The 26,979-nt window shown below is 52.7% G+C and overlaps 1 protein-coding gene across 1 annotated transcript in view; it reads right to left on the bottom strand.

Annotated features, from left to right (window-relative positions):
- Positions 1-26,979, bottom strand: part of LOC139412707 (EF-hand and coiled-coil domain containing 1) — a 55,798-nt gene that overhangs the window by 25,863 nt on the left and 2,956 nt on the right. The window contains exons 3-6 of the mRNA XM_071159366.1: positions 8,262-8,427; positions 8,138-8,198; positions 7,955-8,021; positions 7,521-7,734 (exon numbers count right to left, since the gene is read on the bottom strand). Of these exons, the coding sequence (XP_071015467.1) occupies positions 7,521-7,734; positions 7,955-8,021; positions 8,138-8,198; positions 8,262-8,427 (508 nt within the window). The remainder of the gene's footprint in view (positions 1-7,520; positions 7,735-7,954; positions 8,022-8,137; positions 8,199-8,261; positions 8,428-26,979) is intronic.

The raw sequence follows: 26,979 nt of genomic DNA, 5'->3' as shown, positions 1-26,979 counted from the left end.
TTGATTGTGTGTGCTGTGCTGCAGAAGTTTTGTTTATTTTCAGAGTGTGTAGTTTATAAAGTATTTAACTCAATCATCGGTGTGACAGTTCTAGGTCGTGGTTGTTTTCGTTTGGGACCGCGCCCGTTATGGATCGCATGGATTAGTAGCAACATTGTTGCGAAGCTTTGACATACAAACCAACAAACCATCGAAAGGTCAGACAGTACACCTACACGCCTGAAGACCACAGCTAAGATCTCTCTTGTTCTCTTTCTCTTCCCGCTATTGTTCCAGTGCTTTACCCTGCAACAGACTTTCTATTTTTTCAAATGCACTTCCCATTGAAGTTCATTAGAGCTGGACTATTATTGCCCTGCCAGAAGTATTTGGGTGGACATTTTAGTTTAAAGTGAGGTTGCTTGCCAGTTGTGTATTATTATTTGAACTGTATTGAGGTGGGGTGTACTAATGACATGTGGCCGAGAAGATTGTGGACATTTTTAAGGCCTTTGTGTCTATGAACACCCCCCACATTCATACCCTCTGCACTCCTCCACTGGACGATAATACAGATGATTGCAAATCCTCTGTTGATGACTGGGTTCTTTCTTGTATGAAGTTGCTGTTCAATTGCTCTGCCATTATTAGTATTATTATTATTGTATGAGGTATTCTTGTTGGGGTTACCCCTGTGCTGTGATGTGGGTTTTATAGGGTGTGTATTCTCTTTTCTCTTCACTGGCTATCTGGTAAACAGGCTACACTTTAGGCAGTCTCTTCTGCTGATGTGTGTGGATCTGGTAGTGGTACTCTCTCTATTCTACTATTTTCCTTTCGGCATGGTTAATACCTGCCGAACAAAATCTTTATCTTTACCCCTCTCAAATAAATACCACTACAATGTATCCTAGGAAGGAGATGATGGAGCGATGGAATTTGTATTTTTCTGCTTTTACCCAGCTCTGATACCAGGTTAGTGTCCATGAAACTCTCATCGACCCGAGTCAATGAGTACCCGGAGAGATTTCAACTGGTTGTCCCACAGCTGGACTAGCAGAATATTTTTTCTTCTTTCACGACTCTGACGAGCCCGAGGTGAAGGATATATGGCTCCCTCGGGAACAGGCCCCAAGCCCTGTGATCTGCGTGAAGAGGAGGCGGAGAAAGAGAGGCCGTAGAGCGGGCTGCCTTCTGAGGAGTCGGAGGCGATCGAATAAACCCCCACTTCCCTCAATTCTGCTAGCAAACATGCAATCTTTGGACAATAAAATGGAAGAGTTATTGTGAAGATTAAACTACCAACGGGACATTAAAAACTGTAACATCTTATGCTTCATGGAGTTGTGGCTAAACGATGACAATACCAACATACAGCTGGCTCATTATACAATGTACCTGCAACATAGAACAGTAGCATCTGGTAAGACAAGGGGCTGCGGTCTATGTATTTTTGTAAACAACAGCTGGTGCACGATATCTAAGGAAGTCTCAAGCTATTGCTCGCCTGAGGTAGAGCATCTCATGATAAGCTGCAGACCACATTACCTACCGAGTGTTTTCATCTATATTCTTTGTAACTGTTTACATACCACCATAGTCAGAGGCTGGCACTATAAGACAGCATTGAATGAGCTGTATTCTGCCATAGGCAAACAATAAAATCCTCACCCAGAGACGGCGCTCCTAGTAGCCAGGGACTTTAATGCAGGGAAACTTAAACCAGTTTTACCAAATTTCTATCAGCATGTTAAATGTGCAACCAGGGAAAATAACTCTGGACCACCTATACTCCACACACAGAGACGCATACAAAGCTCTCCCTCGCCCTCCATTTGTCAAATCTGACCATAATTCCATCCTCCTGATTCCTGCTTACAAGCAAAAATTAAAGCAGGAATCACCAGTGATTAGATCAATAAAAAAGTGGTCAGATGAAGCAGGTGCTAAGCTACAGGACTGTTGTATGTTACAGACTGGAATATGTTCCGGGATTCCTCAAATGACATTGAGGAGTACACCACATCTATCACTGCCTTCATCAATAAGTGCACCGATGACGTCGTCCCCACAGTGACTGTACGTACATACCCCAGCCAGAAGCCATGGATTACAGGCAGCACCCGCACTGAGCTAAAGGGTAGAGCTGCCGATTTCAAAAAGCGGGACTCTAACCCGGAAGCTTATAAGAAATCCCGGTAAGCCCTCAGACAAACCATCAAACAGGCAAAGCAATACAGGACTAAGATCGAGTTGTACTACACCGGCTCTGATGCTTGTCGGATGTGGCAGGAGCTGCAAACCATTACAGACTACAAAGGGAAGCACAGCTGAGAGCTGCCCAGTGACACAAGCCTGCCGGACGAGCTAAACTACTTCTATGCTCGCTTCGAGGCAAATGACACTGAAACATGCATGAGGACACCAGCTGTACAGGAAGACTGTGTGATCACCCTCTCCGCAGCCGATGTGAGTATGACCTTTAGACAGGTCAACATTCACAAGGCCGCAGGGTCAGACGGATTACCAGGACGTGTACTCAAAGCATGCGCTGACCAACTAGCAAGTGTCTTCACTGACATTTTCAACCACTCCCTGTTCGAGTCTGTAATACCAACATGTTTTAAGCAGACCACTATAGTCCCATGTGCCCAAGAACACAAAGGAAACCTGCCTAAATGACTACTGACCCGTAGCACTCACGTTTGTAGCCATGAAGAGCTTTGAAAGGCTGGTCATGGCTCACATTAACACCATCATCCCAGAAACCCTAGACACACTCCAATTTGCATACCGTCCCAACAGATCCACAGATGATGCAGTCTCTATTGCACTCCACACTGCCATTTCCCACCTGGACAAAAGGAACACCTATGTGAGAATGCTACATAAACTACAGCTTAGCGTTCAACAACATAGTTCCCTCAAAGCTCATCACTAAGCTAAGCACCCTGGGACAAACACCTCCCTCTGCAACTGGATCCTGGACTTCCTGACGTGCTGCCCCCAGGTGGTAAGGGTAGGCAACACATCCACCACACTGATCCTCAACACAGGGGCCCCTCAGGGGTGCGTGCTCAGCCCCCTCCTGTACTCCCTGTTCACTCATGACTGAATGGCCAGGCACTACTCCAATACCATCATTAAATTTGCAGATGACACAACAGTGGTTGGCCTGATCACCCACAATAACGAGACCGCCTATAGGGAGGAGGTCAGAGACATGGCTGTGTGGTGCCAGGACAACAACCTCTCCCTCAACGTGATCAAGACAAAGGGGATGATTGTGGACTACAGGAAAAAGAAGACCGAGCACGCCCCCATTATCATCGACGGGGCTGCAGTGGAGCAGGTTGAGAGCTTCCAGTTCCTTGGTGTCCACATCACCAACAAACTAACATGGTCCAAGCTCACCATGACAGTCGTGAAGCGGCACGACAAAACCCATTCCCCTTCAGGAGACTGAAAAGATTTGGCATGGGTCCTCAGATCCTTTAAAGGTTCTACAGCTGCACCATCGAGAGCATCCTGATTGGTTGCATCACTACCTGCTATGGCAACAGCTCGGCCTCCGACCGCAAGGCACTACAGAGGGTACTGCGAATGGCCAAGTGAATCACCAGGGCCAAGCTTCCTGCCATCCAGGACCTCTATACCAGGCGGTGTCAGAGGAAGGCCCTAAAAATTGTCAAAGACTCCAGCCACCCTAGTCATAGACTGTTCTCTCTGCTACCACACGGCAAACGGTACCGGAGCACCAAGTCTAGGTCCAAGTGGCTTCTAGACAGCTTCTACCCCCAAGCCATAAGACTCCTGAACATCTAGTCAAATGGCTACCCAGAATATTTGCATTGCCCCGTCTATAACTGTCTGCTCCCCCGTTTGATCCCTGTGTCAGCATTAATGTCGTTATGTGTTCTGGTCCAGACGCTGTCCTGTCCTGTTCCATGTCCGTTGATAATTAAATGTTCACTCCCTGTACCTGCTTCTCATCTCTACCAGCATCTATCCATACAAAGACTTGTTCTAGAGCTGGCCCGCTGGCACAAACTGAGCAATCGGTGTAGAGTGGCCTTGGTCAGGGAGGTGACCAAGAACACGATGGTCTCTCTGACAGAGCTCCAGAGTTCCTCTGTGGAGATGGGAGAACCTTCCAGAAGGACAACCACCAATCAGGCCTTTATTGTAGAGTGGCCAGATGGAAGCCACGCCTCAGTAAAAGGCACATGACAGCCCTCTTGGAGTGTGCCAAAAGGCATCTAAATGACTCTCAGACCATGTGAATCAAGATTCTCTGGTCTGATGAAACCAAGATTGAACTCTTTGGCCTGAATGTCAAGCATCACTCGGGAGGCCCATAGTTGACTTAGTTTACGTGCTATAGTTGACAAAGTTTACATAGTTAATCTGCTATAGTTGACATTGTTCATATGCTATAGTTGACATTGTTCATATGCTATAGTTGACATAGTTAATGTGCTATAGTTGACATAGTTTACGTGCTATGATTGACATCCTTAATCTGCTATAGTTGACATTGTTCATTTTCTATAGTTGACGTAGTTAATTGACTATAGTTAACATGCTATAGTTAACGTGCTATAGTTGACATCATTAACTATGTCAATTGTAGCAGATTAACTATCTCATCTATAGCACATTAACTATGTCAACTCTAGCAGATCTATATCAGCAATATCTCATGAACTATGTCAACTATAGCACATTAACTATGTCAACTATAGCGCGTTAACTATAGTCAATGAACTACATCAACTATAGCAAATTAACTATGTCAACTATAGCAGATTAAGGATGTCAATCATAGTTTACGTGCTATGTAAATTCTAGCAGATTAACTTTGTCATCTATAGCAGATTAACTATGTCAACTATAGCAGATTAACTATGTCAACTATAGCAGATTAACAATGTCAACTATAGCAGATTAACTATGTCAACTATAGCAGATTAACTATGTCAACTATAGCAGATTAACTATGTCAACTATAGCAGATTAACTATGTCAACTATAGCTGTCACGTTCTGACCTTAGTTCCTTTGTTATGTCTTTGTTTTAGTATGGTCAGGGCGTGAGTTGGGTGGGTTGTCTATGTTCCTTTTCTATGTTGTGTTTGCGTTAGGCCTGGTATGGTTCTCAATCAGAGGCAGGTGTTTTTAGTTAGTTGTCTCTGATTGAGAATCATACTTAGGTAGCCTTTTCCCACTTGTGTTTTGTGGGTGTTTATTTTCTGTCTAGTGTATTTTGTCACTTTACAGAACTGTTTCGGTTTTGTTTCTCTATCTTTATTATTTTGTTTAGTGTTCTGAGTTTAAATAAATATCATCATGAACACATACCACGCTGCGCTTTGGTCCTCACCTCATTCCAACGACAATCGTTACAATAGCAGATTAACTATGTCAACTATAGCAGATTAACTATGTCAACTATAGCAGATTAAATATGTCAATTTTAGCACTGAACTTGTTCTTAAAAAGTGGTCACCACTCACAGCAGATGGTTAACATGAACAGATGTTTAGGGCTGTTGCCTGTAGGTACTATAGACCTCAGAGATCAAATGTAAAGAACGCCTCATTTTCTCCAACATGTTGGGTGAAAACTCCAACAGGCTCTAACCAGCAGGAATCATTCTGCTCTAGCAGAAGGGTTTGAAGGGTGAAGGGTGTTTGTGGTCAACACACACAGGAAACCAGCTGTGCTTCAGTCAGGGTGGCTCAGTTCACTACTGGCTGGGGTTAGGGATGGGGTTTAAGGCTCAGGCTGGGAGGCTGAGGCTGGGGAGCTGGGCTGAGGCTGGGGGCTGGGCTGAGGCTGGGTGTCTGGGAGCTGGGCTGGGGCTGGGTGGCTGAGAGCTGGGAGCTGGGCTGGGGCTGGGTGTCTGGGAGCTGGGAGCTGGGCTGAGGCTGGGTGACAAAGAGCTGGGCTGAAGATGTGTGGATGAGAGCTGGTCTTAGGCTGGGGAGCTTGGAGTTGGGCTAAGGCTGGGTGGCTGGGAGCTGGGCTGAGGCTGGGTGGCTGGGAGCTGGGCTGAGGCTGGATGGCTGGGAGCTGGGCTGAGGTTGGGTGGCTGAGAGCTTGTAGTTGGGATAAGACTGGGTGGCTGAGAGCTTGGAGTTGGGCTAAGGCTGGGTGGCTGGGAGCTGGGCTAAGGCTGGGTGGCTGGGAGCTGGGCTAAGGCTGGGTGGCTGGGAGCTGGGCTAAGGCTGGGTGGCTGGGAGCAGGGCTAAGGCTGGGTGGCTGGGAGTTGGGCTGAGGCTGGGTAGCTGAGAGCTTGTAGTTGGGATAAGAATGGGTGGCTGAGAGCTGGGCTGAGGCTGGGTGGCTGAGAGCTTGGAGTTGGGCTGAGGCTGGGTGACTGGGAGCTGGGCTGAGGCTGGGTGGCTGAGAGTAGGGCTGAAGTTTGGCTGAGGCTGGGTGGCTGAGAGCGGGGTTGGGTGGCAAGGAGCTGGGCTGAGGCTGGGTGACTGATAGCTGGTAGTTGGGCTGAAGCTGGGTGGCTGAAAGCTGGGAGCTGGGAGGAGTCTAGGTGGCTGGGAGCTGGGCTGAGACTGGGTGGCTGAGAGCTGGGTGGCTGAGAACTGGGCTGAGGCTGGGTGGCTGAGAGCTGGGTGGCTGAGAACTGGGTTGAGGCTGGGTGGCTGAGAACTGGTTTGAGGCTGGGTGGCTGAGAGCTGGGAGGCTGAGAACTGGGCTGAGGCTGGAGCTTGGTGCTATTTGGAAGGAGGGCTGTGCCACTCTCTGCAGTCTTCTCCTCTTTGAAGCCCAAGTCTTCCATATCAACCTCCAGCAGGTTGTTTAGTTCCCAGTCTTTCATATTAACCTCCAGCAGGCTGTTCAGTTCCCAGTCTTTCATATTAACCTCCAGCAGGCTGTTCAGTTCCCAGTCTTTCATATCAACCTCCAGCAGGCTGTTCAGTTCCCAGTCGTTCATATCAACCTCCAACAGGCTGTTCAGTTCCCAGTCTTTCTTTCATATCAACCTCCAGCAGGCTGTTTAGTTCCCAGTCTTTCATAATAACCTCCAGCAGGCTGTTCAGTTCCCAGTCTTTCATATTAACCTCCAGCAGGCTGTTCAGTTCCCAGTCTTTCATATCAACCTCCAGCAGGCTGTTCAGTTCCCAGTCGTTCATATCAACCTCCAACAGGCTGTTCAGTTCCCAGTCTTTCTTTCATATCAACCTCCAGCAGGCTGTTTAGTTCCCAGTCTTTCATAATAACCTCCAGCAGGCTGTTTAGTTCCCAGTCTTTCATATCAACCTCCAGCAGGCTGTTCAGTTCCCAGTCTTTCATATCAACCTCCAGCAGGCTGTTCAGTTCCCAGTCTTTGCCTCCTCCTCTAGTCTTTAATACATTTTACACCAGAACCAACAGTCCTCAGAATGATGACAACGAACTGAGAGTCAAAACATCATGTATGCCGTGTCTTGGTTGTTCACGTCAGTGGCTCCAGTTGTACCAGTTGTAGCTCACCACACATGTTCTGCTTTGAGTGTGTGTACGTGCACGTGTGTGTACCTGGCCCATGTCCATCTGTAACTGTTGTGCCTGGGTCTCCTTCTGCTCCAACTTTTTATTCAGCCTCGTCACCTTCTCTAAGAGCTCTACCACCGCACTCCTCCTCTCCTTACTCCTCTCCTCCTCCTCCTCTCCTCCTCCTCTTGTGCTCTCCTCACTCCTCCTGGAACCACTGAAGAGGGACATCAGTTTCTTCATAGCCTTGTCATCACACCTAAGGGACAGGAGAGACAGAGGCAGGTCAATTACATACAGGTTAGGGTTATGGTCCCCATTTTTCACATAAACATGTGTGTGTGAGAGGCTAATGCGTGTGTGTTTATACCTATGTGTGAGTGCATGTGTCTATGCGTCTGTGTGTGTGCTTCTCTGTGTGTGTGTGTGTGTGTGTGTGTGTGTGCATTATCCTGTGTATGTGTGTGTGTGCTGTGTACCTGTCTCCGCAGCAGGACAGTCTGGTGAGGATCCTCTTCATTTCGTCCATCTGTCTCTGTTGTTCACCTGTCCCCAACACACATCAACATTAATTAACATTAATTAATACACACGTTTACATTTAACACATGTTCATGTGAAAAGCCATCCCAAACATGCACACACACTAAACCTGTTCTCACCTGTCCACTTTTCCTCGTCGTCGTCTGATGCTGCCTGGCCTTCTACTGACCGGAACAACTGCTCCTGACCTGGAGGACAGAACACACACATTAACACACATAGACGTCAGAAAAACAAACAAACCCCTCGTGGTGTCTTACTGTTATCTGGAGTTGTCTCAGAGCGGCCGGTGGGGGACCGGCGGTCCTGTTGGTTGTCTAGGCAACACCTCTGGACTGGTCCGCAGGCTCCGCCCACCTGCTTATTTGCCCTTGTGCACCCTGAGAGCTGTAATGTAGACACCTCCGACCTGGGAGAGAACAGTCAAAGTGATATAATATATATACAGAACAGAAATATAAATGCAACATGCAACAATTTATAATATTTTACTGAGTTACAGTTCATATGAGGAAATCAGTCAATTGAAATACATTCATTAGGCTGTAATCTATGGATTTCAGATGACTGAGAATACAGATATGCACCTGTTGGTCACAGATAACTTTTAAAAAGGTAGGGGTAAAGATCAGAAAACCAGTCGGTATCTGGTGTGATCACCATTTGCCTCCTGCAGCACGACACATCTCCTTCTCATATTGATCAGGCTGTTGATTGTGGCCTGTGAAATGTTGTCCCACTCCACTTCAATGCCTGTGTGAAGTGCTGGAAGGTGGTGGGAACTGGAACACTCTGTCGTACACGTCGATCCAGAGCATCCCGAACATGCTCAATGGGTGACATGTCTGGTGAGTGGGTGACAATGGGTGACAAGAACTGGGACATTTTCAGCTTCCAGGAATTGTGTACAGATCCTTGTGACATGGGTCCATGCATTGTCATGCTGAAACATGAGGTGATGGCGGCGGATGAATGGCACAACAATGGGCCTCAGGATCTTGTCACAATATCTCATTCAAATTGCCATCAATAAAATGCAATTGTGTTTGTTGTCCATAGCTTATGCCTGCCCATACCATAACCACACCATCACCCTGAGGCACTCTGTTCACAACGTTGATATCAGCAAACCACTCGCACACACGACGCCATACATGCTGTTTGCCATCTGCCCGGTACAGTTGAAACCAGGATTCATCCGTGAAGTGCACACTTCTCCAGCGTGCCAGTGGCCATCGAAGGTGAGCATTTGCCAAATGAAGTTGGTTACGATGCCAAACTACATTCAGGTCAAGACCCTGGTGAGGACAACGAGCACCCAGATGAGCTTCCCTGAGACGGTTTCTGACAGTTTGTGTGTGAAATTCTTCCGCAAACCCACAGTTTCATCAGCAGTCTGGGTGGCTCGTCTCAGACGATCCCGCAGGTGAAGAAGACAGACGTGGAGGTCTTGGACTGGAGTAGTTACACGTGGTCTTTGGTTGTGAGGCAGTTTGAACATACTGCCAAATTCTCTAAAATGATGTTGTAGGAGGCTTATGGTAGAGAAATTAACATTCATGGAGATTCCTGCAGTCAGCATGCCAGTTGCACATTCCCCCAAAACTCATTGTGTTGTGTGACAAAACAGCACATTGTGCACCTGTGTAATGATCACGCTGTTTCATCAGCTTCTTGATATGCCACACCTGGCAGATAATGCTCACTAACAGGGATGTAAACACATTTTGTGCATATGGAACATTTCTGGGATCTTTTATTTCAGTTCATAAAACATGGAACCAATACTTTACGTGTTGCGTTTATGTTTTTGTTCAGTATAAATATACACAGTGTAAATATATTCTGATTCTATTGCCACTTAGAATCAGGCTAGTACCTGCAGCTGAACAGATCTTCATGGAGCCATTGACTTAACACAGGCCCATTGGGCATAGTGAAGGAGAAAACATTGAACATTTTCTTGTACAGAACAAGAGCTCCGTATACATTGACACAATCAATCCAAGACATTGCCTGACATCAAAGAGGGTATTCCGTAACATGAGCATCTACAATCACCATCATCCTTTAATAGGAGCTGTGATATACTTAGCTCTTTATAGGGCTGCCTGTGATATACTGTAGCTAGCTATTTGATCTGGGTGGAGTACTATAATTGGGATAAGGTTTTCATCTTTAGTTGAAGGCGTTTTAGAAACTTTGTCTGCTAGAATAGTTTTGCTGAGGAGAGTTGTGAGGTTAAAAACAATGACATGAACTGGATCAAACTGAAAACCAGGAGAACACACAGACAACATGGTTAATCCAACCATCCATAAGGCTCTGTTTTAGTCTAACATGAAAACAACTTATCCAGCTAACAACCATTTAACCATCTAGTTGTTTTTCTTTACATTTAAACTCCAAATTCAAAGTGTCTTATTCAGAACACATTCCCACTACAGTTCTCTAGCATTCAGCATTTATTTACATTTTCCAGTTCTTTCTCTTTCTCTCTCTCTCTCCTTCTGTCTGGTGTTCTGTGTCGGAGGAAATCCGATAGGGGGCCTGGGAGAATCACTGTAAGTGTTTCCAGATGACAACGTCCTGCCGCGTGTGTGTGTGTCGGTGGGTGTGCATGTATGTGTCTTGCCAAGAACAAAATCAGAGAAAGCTGTTTCTCAGAAGCTTGGATATACAGCCTCCAGCCAGTTACCCAGCAAGCCAGTTACCCAGCAAGCCAGTAACCCAGCCAGATAGTTACCCAGCAAGCCAGTAACCCAGCCAGACAGTTACCCAGCAAGCCAGTAACCCAGCCAGACATTACCCAGCCAGACAGTTACCCAGGCAGTCAGTAACCCAGCAAGACAGTTACCCAGCAAGCCAGTAACCCAGCCAGACAGTTACCCAGCAAGCCAGTAACCCAGCCAGACAGTTACCCAGCCATCCAGCCTGTAACAAGGCCAGACATTTACCCAGACAGACAGTTACCCAGCCAGCCTGTAACCCAGCCAAACTGCCAGACAGTTAACCAACCAGCCAGCCTGTAACACAGCCAGACAGTTACCCAGCAACACAGACAGCCAGACAGTTACCCAGCCAGACAGCCTGTAACACAGCCAGACAGTTACCCAGCCAGCCAGCCTGTAACAGAGCCAGACAGTTACCCAGCCAGACAGTAACCCAGCCTGCCATCCAGTAACCCAGAAAGTAACCCAGCCAGCTAGACAGTAACCCAGCCTGCCATCCAGTAACCCAGAAAGTAACCCAGCCAGCTAGACAGTAACCCAGCCTGCCATCCAGTAACCCAGAAAGTAACCCAGCCAGCTAGACAGTAACCCAGCCTGCCAGCCTGTAACCCAGAAAGTAACCCAGCCAGCTAGACAGTTACCCAGCCTGCCATCCAGTAACTCAGAAAGTAACCCAGCCAGCTAGACAGTAACCCAGCCTGCCATCCAGTAACCCAGAAAGTAACCCAGCCAGCTAGAGTTACCCAGCCAGCCAGCCAGCCAGTAACCCAGAAAGTAACCCAGCCAGCTAGACAGTAACCCAGCCTGCCATCCAGTAACCCAGAAAGTAACCCAGCCAGGTAGACAGTAACCCAGCCTGCCATCCAGTAACCCAGAAAGTAACCCAGCCAGCTAGACAGTTACCCAGCCTGCCATCCAGTAACCCAGAAAGTAACCCAGCCAGCTAGACAGTAACCCAGCCTGCCATCCAGTAACCCAGAAAGTAACCCAGCCAGCTAGACAGTAACCCAGCCTGCCATCCAGTAACCCAGAAAGTAACCCAGCCAGACAGACAGTAACCCAGAAAGTAACCCAGCCAGCTAGACAGTAACCCAGAAAGTAACCGAGCCAGCTAGACAGTAACCCAGCCTGCCATCCAGTAACCCAGAAAGTAACCCAGCCAGCTAGACAGTAACCCAGAAAGTAACCCAGCCAGCTAGACAGTAACCCAGCCTGCCATCCAGTAACCCAGAAAGTAACCCAGCCAGCTAGACAGTTTCCCAGCCTGCCATCCAGTAACACAGAAAGTAACCCAGCCAGCTAGACAGTAACCCAGCCTGCCATCCAGTAACCCAGAAAGTAACCCAGCCAGCTAGACAGTAACCCAGCCTGCCATCCAGTAACCCAGAAAGTAACCCAGCCAGCTAGAGTTACCCAGCCAGCCAGCCAGCCAGGAACACAGGCAAACAGCCAGGCAGTTACCCAGCCTGCCATCCAGTAACACAGGCAAACAGCCAGGCAGTTACCCAGCCAGCCAGTAACCTAGCCAAACAGCCAGGCAGTTACCCAGCCTGCCATCCAGTAACACAGGCAAACAGCCAGACAGTTACCCAGCCTGCCATCCAGTAACCCAGAAAGTAACCCAGCCAGCCAGACAGTTACCCAGCCAGCCAGCCAGTAACACAGGCAAACAGCCATACAGTTACCCAGCCTGCCAGATCAATCATTCAGCATTTATTCAAATGTTCCAGTTCTTTCTCTTTCTCTCGCTCTCTCCTTTCATCTGGTGTTCTGTGTCAGAGGAAATACAATAGGGGAGCTGGGAGAATCCAGATGTCAACGTCCTGCCGCGTGTGTGTGTTGGTGAGTGTATGTGTCTTGCCAAGAACAAAATCAGAGAAAGCAGTTTCTCAGCAGCTTGGCTATACAAACACCAGTCTGTAACACAGCCAGACAGTTACCCAACCATCCAGCCAACCAGCGAGTAACCCAGCCAGACAGTTACTCTGCCAGCCACCAACACAACCAGGCAGTTACCCAGCCACCCAGACAGCCATCATGTAATTTTACTTACCTATTGTTCACCTAATACATTTTTTGCACCATTGGTTAGAGCCTGTAAGTAAGCATTTCACTGTAAGGTTACCCTGCCAGCCACCAACAGGGTTTGGACCAGGCTGACTCTATGCTGTAGGATCAGCCACAGTACAGAAACAGCCTGACTCTATACTGTAGGATCAGCCACAGTACAGAAACAGCCTGACTCTATACTGTAGGATCAGCCACAGTACAGAAACAGCCTGACTCTATACTGTAGGATCAGCCACAGTACAGAAACAGCCTGACTCTATACTGTAGGATCAGCCACAGTACAGAAACAGCCTGACTCTATACTGTGGGAACAACTAGGGAAAGATGTACAACTGAATGCATTCAACTGAAATGTGTCTTCCAGATTGAACCCAACCCATCTGAATCAGAGAGGTGCGGGGGGCTGCCTTAATCGACATCCACATCTTTGGCACCCGGGGAACAGTGGGTTAACTGCCTTGCTTAGGGGTAGAACGATAGACTTTTACCTTGTCAGCTCTGGGATCCAGCAATCTTTCGGTTACTGGCCCAACGCTCTAACCACTAGGCTACCTGCCACCCCTACTGTACAGCCACAGGGTTAGGGTTATATCCTGTTGGAACCAGACTGACTGTATGCTGTAGGATCAACTACAGTTGAAGTTGACTCTGTGGATATAAAACATTTTAATGTGTAGTTTAGAGCTAGGGCTCTGTGGATATAAAACATAGCATAGTGATGTGTAGTTTAGAGCTAGGGCTCTGTGGATATAACACATTTTAATGTGTAGTTTAGAGCTAGGGCTCTGTGGATATAAAACATAGCATAGTGATGTGTAGTTTAGAGCTAGGGCTCTGTGGGTATAAAACATAGCATAGTGATGTGTAGTTTAGAGCTAGGGCTCTGTGGGTATAAAACCTAGCAGAAAAACCTACTGATATTTCCAACTACTTTAATCACTTTTTCATTGGGATGGCAGGTAGCCTAGTGGTTAGAGCGGGGAGGCAGGTAGCCTAGTGGTTAGAGGGGGGAGGCAGGTAGCCTAGTGGTTAGAGGGGGAGGCAGGTAGCCTAGTGGTTAGAGGGGGGAGGCAGGTAGCCTAGTGGTTAGAGGGGGGAGGCAGGTAGCCTAGTGGTTAGAGGGGGAGGCAGGTAGACTAGTGGTTAGAGGGGGAGGCAGGTAGCCTAGTGGTTAGAGGGGGGAGGCAGGTAGACTAGTGGTTAGAGGGGGGAGGCAGGTAGACTAGTGGTTAGAGGGGGAGGCAGGTAGACTAGTGGTTAGAGGGGGGAGGCAGGTAGACTAGTGGTTAGAGGGGGGAGGCAGGTAGACTAGTGGTTAGAGGGGGAGGCAGGTAGACTAGTGGTTAGAGGGGGAGGCAGGTAGCCTAGTGGTTAGAGGGGGGAGGCAGGTAGCCTAGTGGTTAGAGGGGGGAGGCAGGTAGCCTAGTGGTTAGAGGGGGGAGGCAGGTAGACTAGTGGTTAGAGGGGGAGGCAGGTAGCCTAGTGGTTAGAGGGGGGAGGCAGGTAGCCTAGTGGTTAGAGGGGGGAGGCAGGTAGCCTAGTGGTTAGAGGGGGGAGGCAGGTAGCCTAGTGGTTAGAGGGGGGAGGCAGGTAGCCTAGTGGTTAGAGGGGGGAGGCAGGTAGCCTAGTGGTTAGAGGGGGGAGGCAGGTAGCCTAGTGGTTAGAGGGGGGAGGATGGTAGCCTAGTGGTTAGAGGGGGGAGGAAGGTAGCCTAGTGGTTAGAGGGGGGAGGCAGGTAGCCTAGTGGTTAGAAGGGGGAGGCAGGTAGCCTAGTGGTTAGAGAGGGGAGGCAGGTAGCCTAGTGGTTAGAGGGGGGAGGCAGGTAGCCTAGTGGTTAGAGGGGGGGGGGGGGAGCAGATAGCCAAGTGGTTAGAGGGGGGAGGCAGGTAGCCTAGTGGTTACACCAGACTCCTATAGAGACCACCCCACCACCAATACACCAGACTCCTATAGAGGCCACCACACCACCACCACTACACCAGACTCCTATAGGGCCACCCCACCACCACCCCACCACCACTACACCAGACTCCTATAGAGGCCACCCCACCACCACTACACCAGACTCCTATAGAGGACACCCCACCACCACTACACCAGACTCCTATAGAGGACACCCCACCACCACTACACCAGACTCCTATAGAGGCCACCCCCCCACCACCACTACACCAGACTCCTATAGGGGCCACCCCACCACCACTACACCAGACTCCTATAGGGGTCACCCCACCACCACTACACCTCCACTACACCAGACTCCTAGAAGGCCACCCCACCACCACTACACCAGACTCCTATTGAGAACACCCCACAACCACTACACCAGACTCCTATAGGGGCCACCCCACCACCACTACACTAGACTCCTATAGGGGCCACCCCACCACCACCACACAAGACTCCTATAGGGGCCACCCCACCACCACCACACCAGACTCCTATAGGGGCCACCCCACCACCACCCCACCTCCACTACACCAGACTCCTATAGAGGCCACCCCACCACCACCACACCAGACCCATATAGGGGCCACCCCAACACCACCACTACACCAGACTCCTATAGGGGCCACCCCACCACCACTACACCAGACTCCTATAGAGGCCACCCCATCACCACTACACCAGACTCCCATAGAGGACACCCCACCACCACTACACAAGACTCCTATAGAGGCCACCCCCCCACCACCACTACACCAGACTCCTATAGGGGCCACCCCACCACCACTACACCAGACTCCTATAGAGGCCACCCCACCACCACTACACCAGACTCCTATAGAGGCCACCCCACCACCATTACACCACACTCGTATAGGGGCCACCACACCACCACCACACCAGACTCCTATAGGGGCCACCCTACCACCACCCCACCTCCACTACACCAGACTCCAATAGAGGCCACCCCACCACCACTACACCAGACTCCTATAGGGCCACCCCACCACCACTACACCAGACTCCTATAGAGGCCACCCCACCACCACTACACCAGACTCCTATAGAGGCCGCCCCACCACCACTACACCAGACTCCTATAGGGGCCACCCCACCACCACTACACCAGACTCCTATAGAGGCCACCCCACCACCACCACTACACCAGACTCCTATAGAGGCCACCCCACCACCACTAAACCAGACTCCCATAGAGGCCACCCCACCACCACTACACCAGACTCCTGTAGAGGCCACCCCACCACCACCCCACCTCCACTACACCAGACTCCTATAGAGGCCGCCCCACCACCACTACACCAGACTCCTATAGGGGCCACCCCACCACCACCACACCTCCACTACACCAGACTCCTATAGAGGCCACCCCACCACCACTACACCAGACTCCTATAGAGGCCACCCCACCACCACTACACACTACACCAGACTCCTATAGAGGCCACCCCACCACCACTACACCAGACTCCTATAGGGGCCACCCCACCACCACCCCACCTCCACTACACCAGACTCCTATAGAGACCACCCCACCACCACTATACCAGCCTCCTATAGAGACCACCCCACCACCACTACACCAGACTCCTATAGAGACCACCCCACCACCACTATACCAGCCTCCTATAGAGACCACCCCACCACCACTACACCAGACTCCTATAGAGACCACCCCACCACCACTACACCAGACTCCTATAGAGGCAAACCCACCACCACTACACCAGACTCCTATAGGGGCCACCCCACCACCACTACACCAGACTCCTATAGAGGCCACCCCACCACCACTACACCAGACTCCTATAGGGGCCACCCCACCACCACTACACCAGACTCCTATAAAGGCCACCCCACCACCACCACTACACCAGACTCCTATAGAGGCCACCCCACCACCACTACACCAGACTCCTATAGAGGCCACCCCACCACCACTACACCAGACTCCTGTAGAGGCCACCCCACCACCACCCCACCTCCACTACACCAGACTCCTATAGAGGCCACCCCACCACCACTACACCATACTTCTATAGAGGCCACCCCACCCCACCACCACCACTACACCAGACTCCTATAGGGGCCACCCCACCACCACCCCACCTCCACTACACCAGACTCCTATAGAGGCCACCCCACCACCACTACACCAGACTCCTATAGAGGCCAGCCCAACACCACTACACCAGACTCCTATAGGGGCCACCCCACCAACACTACACCAGACTCCTATAGAGATAACCCCACCACCACTACACCAGACTCCTATAGAGGCCACCCCACCACCACTACACCAGACTCCTATAGAGGCCACCCCACCACCACTACACCAGACTCCTATAGGGGCCACCCCACCACCACTACACCAGACTCCTATAGAGGCCACCCCACCACCACCACTACACCAGACTCCTATAGAGGCCACCCCACCACCACTACACCAGACTCCTATAGAGGCCACCCCACCACCACTACACCAGACTCCTGTAGAGGCCACCCCACCACCACCCCACCTCCACTACACCAGACTCCTATAGAGGCCACCCCACCACCACTACACCAGACTTCTATAGAGGCCACCCCACCACCACCACTACACCAGACTCCTATAGGGGCCACCCCACCACCACCCCACCTCCACTACACCAGACTCCTATAGAGGCCACCCCACCACCACTACACCAGACTCCTATAGAGGCCACCCACCACCACAACACCAGACTCCTATAGAGACCACCCCACAGCCACTACACCAGACTCCTATAGAGGCCACCCCACCACCACCACTACACCAGACTCCTATAGGGGCCAACCCCACCACCACTACACCAGACTCCTATAGAGATAACCCCACCACCACTACACCAGACTCCTATAGAGGCCACCCCACCACCACTACACCAGACTCCTATAGAGGCCACCCCACCACCACCACACCAGACTCCTATAGGGGCAAACCCACCACCACCCCACCACAACTACACCAGACTCCTATAGAGGCCACCCCACCACCACTACACCAGACTCCTATAGAGGCCACCCCACCACCACTACACCAGACTCCTATAGAGGCCACCCCACCACCACTACACCAGAATCCTATAGGGGCAAACCCACCACCACCCCACCACCACTACACCAGACTCCTATAGGGCCACCCCACCACCACCACTACTACACCAGCCTCCTATAGAGGCCACCCCACCACCACTATACCAGACTCCTATAGAGGCCACCCCACCACCACTACAAAAGACTCCAATAGGGGCCACCCCACCACCACTATACCAGACTCATATAGAGGCCACCCCACCACCACTACACCAGAGTCCTATAGAGGTCACTCCACCACCTCTACACCAGACTCCTATAGAGGCCACCCCACCACCACTACACCAGACTCCTATAGAGGCCACCCCACCACCACTACACCAGACTCCTATAGAGGCCACCCCACCACCACAACACCAGACTCCTATAGGGGCAAACCCACCACCACCCCACCACCACTACACCAGACTCCTATAGAGGCCACCACACCACCAATACAAAAGACTCCTATAGGGGCCACCCCACCACCACTACACCAGACTCCTATAGAGGCCACCCCACCACCACCACACCAGACTCCTATAGGGGCAAACCCACCACCACCCCACCACCACTACACCAGACTCATATAGAGGCCACCCCACCACCACTACACCAGACTCCTATAGAGGCCACCCCACCACCACTACACCAGACTCATATAGAGGCTACACCACCACCACTAGACCAGACTCCTATAGGTGCCACCCACCACCAATACACCAGACTCCTATAGAGGCCACCCCACCACCACCACACCAGACTCCTATAGGGGCAAACCCACCACCACCCCACCACCACTACACCAGACTCATATAGAGGCCACCCCACCACCACTACACCAGACTCCTATAGAGGCCACCCCACCACCACTACACCAGACTCATATAGAGGCCACACCACCACCACTACACCAGACTCCTATAGGTGCCACCCCACCACCACTACACCAGACTCCTATAGAGGCCACCCCACCACCACCACTACACACTACACCAGACTCCTATAGGGCCATCCCACCACCACCCCACCACCACTACACCAGACTCCTATAGGCCACCCCACCACCACCCCACCACCACTACACCAGACTCCTAAAGGGGCCACCCCTCCACCACTACACCAGAGTCCTATAGAGGTCACTCCACCACCTCTACACCAGACTCCTATAGAGGCCACCCCACCACCACTACACCAGACTCCTATAGAGACCACCCCACCACCACTACACCAGACTCCTATAGAGGCCACCCCACCACCACCACTACACCAGACTCCTATAGGGGCCACCCCACCACCACTAGACCAGACTCCTATAGAGACCACCCCACCACCACCACACCAGAATCCTATAGGGGCAAACCCACCACCACCCCACCACCACTACACCAGACTCCTATAGAGGCCACCCCACCACCACTACACCAGACTCATATAGGGGCCACCCCACAACCACTACACCAGACTCCTATAGAGGCCCCCCACCACCACTACACCAGACTCCTATAGGGGCAAACCCACCACCACCCCACCACCACTACACCAGACTCCTATAGGGCCACCCCACCACCACCCCACCACCACTACACCAGACTCCTATAGGGGCCACCCCACCACCACTACACCAGACTCCTATAGGGGCCCCCCACCACCACTACACCAGACTCCTATAGAGGCCACCCCACCACCACTACACCAGACTCCTATAGAGGCCACCCCACCACCACTACACCAGACTCCTATAGAGGCCACCCCACCACCACTACACCAGAATCCTATAGGGGCAAACCCACCACCACCCCACCACCACTACACCAGACTCCTATAGGGCCACCCCACCACCACCACTACTACACCAGCCTCCTATAGAGGCCACCCCACCACCACTATACCAGACTCCTATAGAGGCCACCCCACCACCACTACAAAAGACTCCAATAGGGGCCACCCCACCACCACTATACCAGACTCATATAGAGGCCACCCCACCACCACTACACCAGAGTCCTATAGAGGTCACTCCACCACCTCTACACCAGTCTCCTATAGAGGCCACCCCACCACCACTACACCAGACTCCTATAGAGGCCACCCCACCACCACTACACCAGACTCCTATAGAGGCCACCCCACCACCACCACTACACCAGACTCCTATAGGGGCCACCCCACCACCACTACACCAGACTCCTATAGAGACCACCCCACCATCACTACACCAGACTCCTATAGGGGCCACCCCACCACCACCACACCAGACTCCTATAGAGACCACCCCACCACCACTACACCAGACTCCTATAGAGGCCACCCCACCACCACTACATCAGACTCCTATAGAGGCCACCCCACCACCACTACACCAGACTCATATAGAGGCCACACCACCACCACTACACCAGACTCCTATAGAGGCCACCCCACCACCACTACACCAGACTCCTATAAGGGCAAACCCACCACTACCCCACCACCACTACACCAGACTCCTATAGGGCCACCCCACCACCTCCCCACCACCACTACACCAGACTCCAATAGAGGCCACCCCACCACCACTATATCAGCCTCCTATAGAGGCCACCCCACCACCACTACACCAGACTCCTATAGAGGCCACCCCACCACCACTACACCAGACTCCTATAGAGGCCACCCCACCACCACTATACCAGCCTCCTATAGAGGCCACCCCACCACCACTACACCAGACTCTTATAGGGCCACCCCACCACCACCACACCAGACTCCTATAGAGGCCACCCCCCCACCACCACTACACCAGACTCCTATAGGGGCAAACCCACCACCACCCCACCACCACTACACCAGACTCCTATAGGGCCACCCCACCACCACCCCACCACCACTACACCAGACTCCTATAGGGGCCACCCCACCACCACTACACCAGACTCCTATAGGGGCCCCCCACCACCACTACACCAGACTCCTATAGAGGCCACCCCACCACCACTACACCAGACTCCTATAGAGGCCACCCCACCACCACTACACCAGACTCCTATAGAGGCCACCCCACCACCACTACACCAGAATCCTATAGGGGCAAACCCACCACCACCCCACCATCACTACACCAGACTCCAATAGGGCCACCCCACCACCACCACTACTACACCAGCCTCCTATAGGGGCCACCCCACCACCACTACACCAGACTCCTATTGAGACCACCCCACCACCACTACACCAGACTCCTATAGGGGCCACCCCACCACCACCACACCAGACTCCTATAGAGACCACCCCACCACCACTACACCAGACTCCTATAGAGGCCACCCCACCACCACTACATCAGACTCCTATAGAGGCCACCCCACCACCACTACACCAGACTCCTATAGAGGCCACCCCACCACCACCACTACACCAGACTCCTATAGGGGCCACCCCACCACCACTACACCAGACTCCTATAGAGACCACCCCACCACCACTACACCAGACTCCTATAGGGGCCACCCCACCACCACCACACCAGACTCCTATAGAGACCACCCCACCACCACTACACCAGACTCCTATAGAGGCCACCCCACCACCACTACATCAGACTCCTATAGAGGCCACCCCACCACCACTACACCAGACTCATATAGAGGCCACACCACCACCACTACACCAGACTCCTATAGAGGCCACCCCACCACCACTACACCAGACTCCTATAAGGGCAAACCCACCACTACCCCACCACCACTACACCAGACTCCTATAGGGCCACCCCACCACCTCCCCACCACCACTACACCAGACTCCAATAGAGGCCACCCCACCACCACTATATCAGCCTCCTATAGAGGCCACCCCACCACCACTATACCAGACTCCTATAGGGGCCACCCCACCACCACCACACCAGACTCCTATAGAGACCACCCCACCACCACTACACCAGACTCCTATAGAGGCCACCCCACCACCACTACATCAGACTCCTATAGAGGCCACCCCACCACCACTACACCAGACTCATATAGAGGCCACACCACCACCACTACACCAGACTCCTATAGAGGCCACCCCACCACCACTACACCAGACTCCTATAAGGGCAAACCCACCACTACCCCACCACCACTACACCAGACTCCTATAGGGCCACCCCACCACCTCCCCACCACCACTACACCAGACTCCAATAGAGGCCACCCCACCACCACTATATCAGCCTCCTATAGAGGCCACCCCACCACCACTACACCAGACTCCTATAGAGGCCACCCCACCACCACTACACCAGACTCCTATAGAGGCCACCCCACCACCACTATACCAGCCTCCTATAGAGGCCACCCCACCACCACTACACCAGACTCTTATAGGGCCACCCCACCACCACCACACCAGACTCCTATAGAGGCCACCCCCCCACCACCACTACACCAGACTCCTATAGGGGCAAACCCACCACCACCCCACCACCACTACACCAGACTCCTATAGGGCCACCCCACCACCACCCCACCACCACTACACCAGACTCCTATAGGGGCCACCCCACCACCACTACACCAGACTCCTATAGGGGCCCCCCACCACCACTACACCAGACTCCTATAGAGGCCACCCCACCACCACTACACCAGACTCCTATAGAGGCCACCCCACCACCACTACACCAGACTCCTATAGAGGCCACCCCACCACCACTACACCAGAATCCTATAGGGGCAAACCCACCACCACCCCACCACCACTACACCAGACTCCTATAGGGCCACCCCACCACCACCACTACTACACCAGCCTCCTATAGAGGCCACCCCACCACCACTATACCAGACTCCTATAGAGGCCACCCCACCACCACTACAAAAGACTCCAATAGGGGCCACCCCACCACCACTATACCAGACTCATATAGAGGCCACCCCACCACCACTACACCAGAGTCCTATAGAGGTCACTCCACCACCTCTACACCAGACTCCTATAGAGGCCACCCCACCACCACTACACCAGACTCCTATAGAGGCCACCCCACCACCACTACACCAGACTCCTATAGAGGCCACCCCACCACCACCACTACACCAGACTCCTATAGGGGCCACCCCACCACCACTACACCAGACTCCTATAGAGACCACCCCACCACCACTACACCAGACTCCTATAGGGGCCACCCCACCACCACCACACCAGACTCCTATAGAGACCACCCCACCACCACTACACCAGACTCCTATAGAGGCCACCCCACCACCACTACATCAGACTCCTATAGAGGCCACCCCACCACCACTACACCAGACTCATATAGAGGCCACACCACCACCACTACACCAGACTCCTATAGAGACCACCCCACCACCACTACACCAGACTCCTATAAGGGCAAACCCACCACTACCCCACCACCACTACACCAGACTCCTATAGGGCCACCCCACCACCTCCCCACCACCACTACACCAGCCTCCAATAGAGGCCACCCCACCACCACTATATCAGCCTCCTATAGAGGCCACCCCACCACCACTATACCAGACTCCTATAGAGGCCACCCCACCACCACTACACCAGACTCCTATAGAGGCCACCCCACCACCACTACACCAGACTCCTATAGAGGCCACCCCACCACCACTATACCAGCCTCCTATAGAGGCCACCCCACCACCACTACACCAGACTCTTATAGGGCCACCCCACCACCACCACACCAGACTCCTATAGAGGCCACCCCACCACCACTACACCAGACTCCTATAGAGGCCACCCCACCACCACTACACCAGAGTCCTATAGAGGCCACCCCACCACCACTACACCAGACTCTTATAGGGCCACCCCACCACCACCACACCAGACTCCTATAGAGGCCACCCCCCCACCACCACTACACCAGACTCCTATAGAGGCTACCCCACCACCACTATATCAGCCACCTATAGAGGCCACCCCACCACCACTACACCAGACTCCTATAGAGGCCACCCCCCACCACCACTACACCAGACTCCTATAGAGGCCACCCCACCACCACTATATCAGCCTCCTATAGAGGCCACCCCACCACCACTATACCAGACTGCTAAAGAGGTTACCCCACCACCACTACACCAGACTCCTATAGAGGCCACCCCACCACCACTATACCAGCCTCCTATAGAGGCCACCCCACCACCACTACACCAGACTCCTATAGAGGCCACCCCACCACCACTACACCAGACTCCTATAGAGGCCACCCCCCCACCACCACTACACCAGACTCCTATAGAGGCCACCCCACCACCACTATACCAGCCTCCTATAGAGGCCACCCCACCACCACTACACCAGACTCCTATAGAGGCCACCCCACCACCACAACACCAGACTCCTATAGGGGCAAACCCACCACCACCCCACCACCACTACACCAGACTCCTATAGAGGCCACCACACCACCAATACAAAAGACTCCAATAGGGGCCACCCCACCACCACTATACCAGACTCATATAGAGGCCACCCCACCACCACTACACCAGAGTCCAATAGAGGTCACTCCACCACCTCTACACCAGACTCCTATAGAGGCCACCCCACCACCACTACACCAGACTCCTATAGAGGCCACCCCACCACCACTACACCAGACTCCTATAGAGGCCACCCCACCACCACCACTACACCAGACTCCTATAGGGGCCACCCCACCACCACTACACCAGACTCCTATAGAGACCACCCCACCACCACTACACCAGACTCCTATAGGGGCCACCCCACCACCACCACACCAGACTCCTATAGAGTCCACCCCACCACCACTACACCAGACTCCTATAGAGGCCACCCCACCACCACTACATCAGACTCCTATAGAGGCCACCCCACCACCACTACACCAGACTCATATAGAGGCCACACCACCACCACTACACCAGACTCCTATAGAGGCCACCCCACCACCACTACACCAGACTCCTATAAGGGCAAACCCACCACCACCCCACCACCACTACACCAGACTCCTATAGGGCCACCCCACCACCTCCCCACCACCACTACACCAGACTCCAATAGAGGCCACCCCACCACCACTATATCAGCCTCCTATAGAGGCCACCCCACCACCACTACACCAGAGTCCTATAAAGGTCACTCCACCACCTCTACACCAGACTCCTATAGAGGCCACCCCACCACCACTACACCAGACTCCTATAGAGGCCACCCCACCACCACTACACCAGACTCCTATAGAGGCCACCCCACCACCACCACTACACCAGACTCCTATAGGGGCCACCCCACCACCACTACACCAGACTCCTATAGAGACCACCCCACCACCACTACACCAGACTCCTATAGGGGCCACCCCACCACCACCACACCAGACTCCTATAGAGACCACCCCACCACCACTACACCAGACTCCTATAGAGGCCACCCCACCACCACTACATCAGACTCCTATAGAGGACACCCCACCACCACTACACCAGACTCATATAGAGGCCACACCACCACCACTACACCAGACTCCTATAGAGGCCACCCCACCACCACTACACCAGACTCCTATAAGGGCAAACCCACCACCACCCCACCACCACTACACCAGACTCCTATAGGGCCACCCCACCACCTCCCCACCACCACTACACCAGACTCCAATAGAGGCCACCCCACCACCACTATATCAGCCTCCTATAGAGGCCACCCCACCACCACTACACCAGACTCCTATAGAGGCCACCCCACCACCACTATACCAGCCTCCTATAGAGGCCACCCCACCACCACTACACCAGACTCCTATAGAGGCCACCCCACCACCACTACACCAGACTCCTATAGAGGCCACCCCACCACCACTACACCAGACTCCTATAGAGGCCACCCCACCACCACTACACCAGACTCCTATAGAGGCCACCCCACCACCACTACACCAGACTCTTATAGGGCCACCCCACCACCACCACACCAGACTCCTATAGAGGCCACCCCCCCACCACCACTACACCAGACTCCTATAGAGGCTACCCCACCACCACTATATCAGCCACCTATAGAGGCCACCCCACCACCACTACACCAGACTCCTATAGAGGCCACCCCCCACCACCACTACACCAGACTCCTATAGAGGCCACCCCACCACCACTATATCAGCCTCCTATAGAGGCCACCCCACCACCACTATACCAGACTGCTAAAGAGGTTACCCCACCACCACTACACCAGACTCCTATAGAGGCCACCCCACCACCACTATACCAGCCTCCTATAGAGGCCACCCCACCACCACTACACCAGACTCCTATAGAGGCCACCCCACCACCACTACACCAGACTCCTATAGAGGCCACCCCCCCACCACCACTACACCAGTCTCCTATAGAGGCCACCCCACCACCACTATACCAGCCTCCTATAGAGGCCACCCCACCACCACTACACCAGACTCCTATAGAGGCCACCCCACCACCACAACACCAGACTCCTATAGGGGCAAACCCACCACCACCCCACCACCACTACACCAGACTCCTATAGAGGCCACCCCACCACCACTATACCAGCCTCCTATAGAGGCCACCCCACCGCCACTACACCAGACTCCTATAGAGGCCACCCCACCACCACTACACCAGACTCATATAGAGGCCACCCCACCACCACTACACCAGACTCCTATAGAGGCCACCCCACCACCACTACACCAGACTCATATAGAGGCTACACCACCACCACTAGACCAGACTCCTATAGGTGCCACCCCACCACCAATACACCAGACTCCTATAGAGGCCACCCCACCACCACCACACCAGACTCCTATAGGGGCAAACCCACCACCACCCCACCACCACTACACCAGACTCATATAGAGGCCACCCCACCACCACTACACCAGACTCCTATAGAGGCCACCCCACCACCACTACACCAGACTCATATAGAGGCCACACCACCACCACTACACCAGACTCCTATAGGTGCCACCCCACCACCACTACACCAGACTCCTATAGAGGCCACCCCACCACCACCACTACACACTACACCAGACTCCTATAGGGCCATCCCACCACCACCCCACCACCACTACACCAGACTCCTAT

The sequence above is a fragment of the Oncorhynchus clarkii genome, chromosome 7, assembly GCF_045791955.1.
Source record: "Oncorhynchus clarkii lewisi isolate Uvic-CL-2024 chromosome 7, UVic_Ocla_1.0, whole genome shotgun sequence".
Classification (NCBI taxonomy): Eukaryota; Metazoa; Chordata; class Actinopteri; order Salmoniformes; family Salmonidae; genus Oncorhynchus; species Oncorhynchus clarkii.
The sequence above is the reverse complement of the archived record's forward strand: the minus strand, read 5'-3'. Positions and strand labels throughout refer to the sequence as shown.